The sequence below is a fragment of the Sprattus sprattus genome, assembly GCF_963457725.1.
Source record: "Sprattus sprattus genome assembly, chromosome: 7".
Taxonomy (NCBI): domain Eukaryota; kingdom Metazoa; phylum Chordata; class Actinopteri; order Clupeiformes; family Clupeidae; genus Sprattus; species Sprattus sprattus.
In genome coordinates this window covers 2,066,219-2,068,718 of record NC_137926.1, presented here as the reverse complement: position 1 = coordinate 2,068,718, position 2,500 = coordinate 2,066,219, and the positions used below count along the sequence as shown (strand labels likewise).

At 55.0% G+C, this 2,500-nt stretch overlaps 1 protein-coding gene across 1 annotated transcript in view; it reads right to left on the bottom strand.

Moving 5' to 3' along the window:
• The window catches only part of LOC308368394 (serine/threonine-protein kinase 10), a gene marked incomplete at both ends in the record, with an annotated part of 24,618 nt that overhangs the window by 10,541 nt on the left and 11,577 nt on the right, over window positions 1-2,500 (bottom strand). The window contains one exon of the mRNA XM_080842564.1: window positions 1-2,344. This exon is cut by the window's left edge and continues 14 nt beyond it. Coding sequence (XP_080698690.1) covers window positions 1-2,344 — 2,344 coding nt within the window. The remainder of the gene's footprint in view (window positions 2,345-2,500) is intronic.

Below are 2,500 nucleotides of genomic sequence, written 5' to 3'. Positions count from 1 at the left end.
GAGATGTGGGCGTGTTCTCTCGGTCAGACGCACTGCTGTGACCCTCAGTGATGGTGTTTAGGGGCGGCCCCTGGTCCATGTGGTGGGAGCTTCCATTGGCCGACAAGGTGAGGGGGAGGGGCTCAGAGGTGCTCCCATTCAGCAGTGTCCTATCAGAGCAGTCTTTCCCGAGTTCCCCACTTCTCTGTGTCCTATCAGAGCCCTCGTTCCCCAGCTGCCCATCTCTCTGTGGGTCTGCCGTCACCTCAAAGCTCACCTTCTTGGACCCTTTCAGCGGAGGTCTCTCTGTGCTCTCTTCAGTAACCTCTCTGACCTCTCTTAGTTCCTTCGCTGTTTCTCCTCGCGCCTCCTCTCCTCGCGCCTCCTTCTCTCCTTCTTCTTGCTCCCTCTCCTTCTCCGAGCCTTCATCTTTCTCCCCCGGAGTTTTGTCAGTAATTCCCTCTTCCTTACCGCTTTGATTTTGAGATTCTTCAACGTCTTCCTCTCCCATCTTCTCTCCCTGTCTCTCTCCGGTATCCGTTAGCTCTGGTGAACTCTCACACTGATCGAGGTCTTTCTCAGGGACCTCACACACTTCATGAGCACTGCCTGACACCGCGGCCTGTCTCCCCTCAGGCTCGTGCTCTTCTCCCTCCTGTCCCTCTTCTTCAACAGACCCTCCATCTGAGGAAACCTGCTTACTGGACGCTTCAGTGTCTGCTTCTACTGACGTCCCAGCGTCTCTCGTGTCCTGTGGCGGTAATATGGTCGTCCCAGCGTCTCTCGTGTCCTGTGGCGGAGATATGGTCGTCCCAGCGTCTCTAGTGTCCTGTGGTGGTGGTGGTGGTTCCCCAACACTAGCTGAGGGCTCTTCAGGCTCAGTGACCTTGGGCTCAATGGAAGTTTCTGGAATCTCACCCCCATCCTCCCCAACCTCAACCTCAGCCTCAGTCTCAGCCTCAGCCTCAGCCTCCACTCTCTCACCTGCAGCATCTTCACCCTCCACCTGGCCGTGTCTCTCACCTTCCTCTCTCACCTCACTTCCTGTTGGAGGTGCACCTGTCTGTCCTTCCTCTTCCCCCAGCTTCTCCACATCTCCAGTAGCGTTTGGCGTGAGGTCCACTAGCATGGGATGCTTGTTTATGGCTTTGGTGTCGTGGCTACGGTTCAATCTTAGGGTGGAGGCTAGGTCCAAGTAGTCCCTCACGGTTGGTCTTACGTGGGTGTGTGTTGGAGCAGAGTGGGGTTCTTCCAGGGCGAGAGCCAGAACCAGGCGGCTGTGTACACACTCTGACGGAGCTGAGGTCACAGAGTCGCTGCTGCTGATTGGCTGGGATGCCAGTGTGGGTGTGCCAGAGTGTTCCTGCACAGATAGCTGGGGTTGCATCACTTCCTGAGTGTCTGTGGCGTCACCACCATTGTCTAAGGTTTTTATCGTAACAGGAATGGGCGCGTCCGTGTCCGCAGTGACTAGTGTTTCGGCTTCACACCTCTGCATGTCGGATGGAAGAGGATGCATGTCAGATGCAGGAGGATGCATGTCAGATGCAGGAAGCTGCGTGTTATATGCAGGAGAATCCGTGTCAGATCCAGGAAGCTGCGTGTTAGATGCAGGAGAATGCGTGTCTGATGCAGTAGGATGCGTGTCTGATGCGGGAGGATGCGTGTCTGATGCAGTAGGATGCGTGTCTGATGCGGGAGGATGCGTGTCGGATGGAAGAGGCTGATCTTCCTCTGCCTCAGTGGTTTTACCACTCTGCACCTCCTCCAAACTCACAGTGGCAGCTGTCTTCTCTGATGTGTCACCAGAAACTGAGGCCACGCCCTCTTTCTCAAAGTGGCCGTCCAATGGCATCATTCTAAAAGCGAACGCCTCCTCGACGGGTTTGGTTGCCGCTAGCGAGTCTGGTTCAGAGGTATCCTCCGTGTTGGCCTTGGGGTGGCGCTGTTTCCCCCCAGGAGAGAGGGGGTTCTCGCTCCAGAACCCTGACTTGCGTCTGGACAGGAAGGACAGAAGGTTCCCTGGCACTGACAGACGTCTCGCCCTCTTCTGGGTCTTCTCAGCTGCCAGGGAACTCTTCCTGGATGTAACCGTGCCGACGTCCTGAACGTTCTGTGTGGACGGTTCCACCTGAGGTGATTCCGAGGTTGGAGGTTCTACACTGGAAGGTTGGAGAGCAGAAGGTTCCACAGCTGGTACCTCCTGGGCTGGAGGTTCAGAGGCCGTGTTGGGTGTGATGTCTTGAGGGGTTCCGTCTTGAGGGGTTCCCTTGACCACTATGTCCTCAGTCTTGTCACCTGAGAGAGACGGTCTCTTGTCCTGGTCGTTGCTCCCCTCTACGGCACGATGGATATCCAGCAGAGACTGGATGCAGAGAGAATAAGAATAGCGTCGCTGTGTCAGTTATCGGACAGTGTCAAACATCGGCTTTAACATTCTGTTAAACAATCGACATGCTAAGTTAAATAATGGATAAACAATCTATAACTTAAGTTTAATAATGGGTTAACACGACAACGC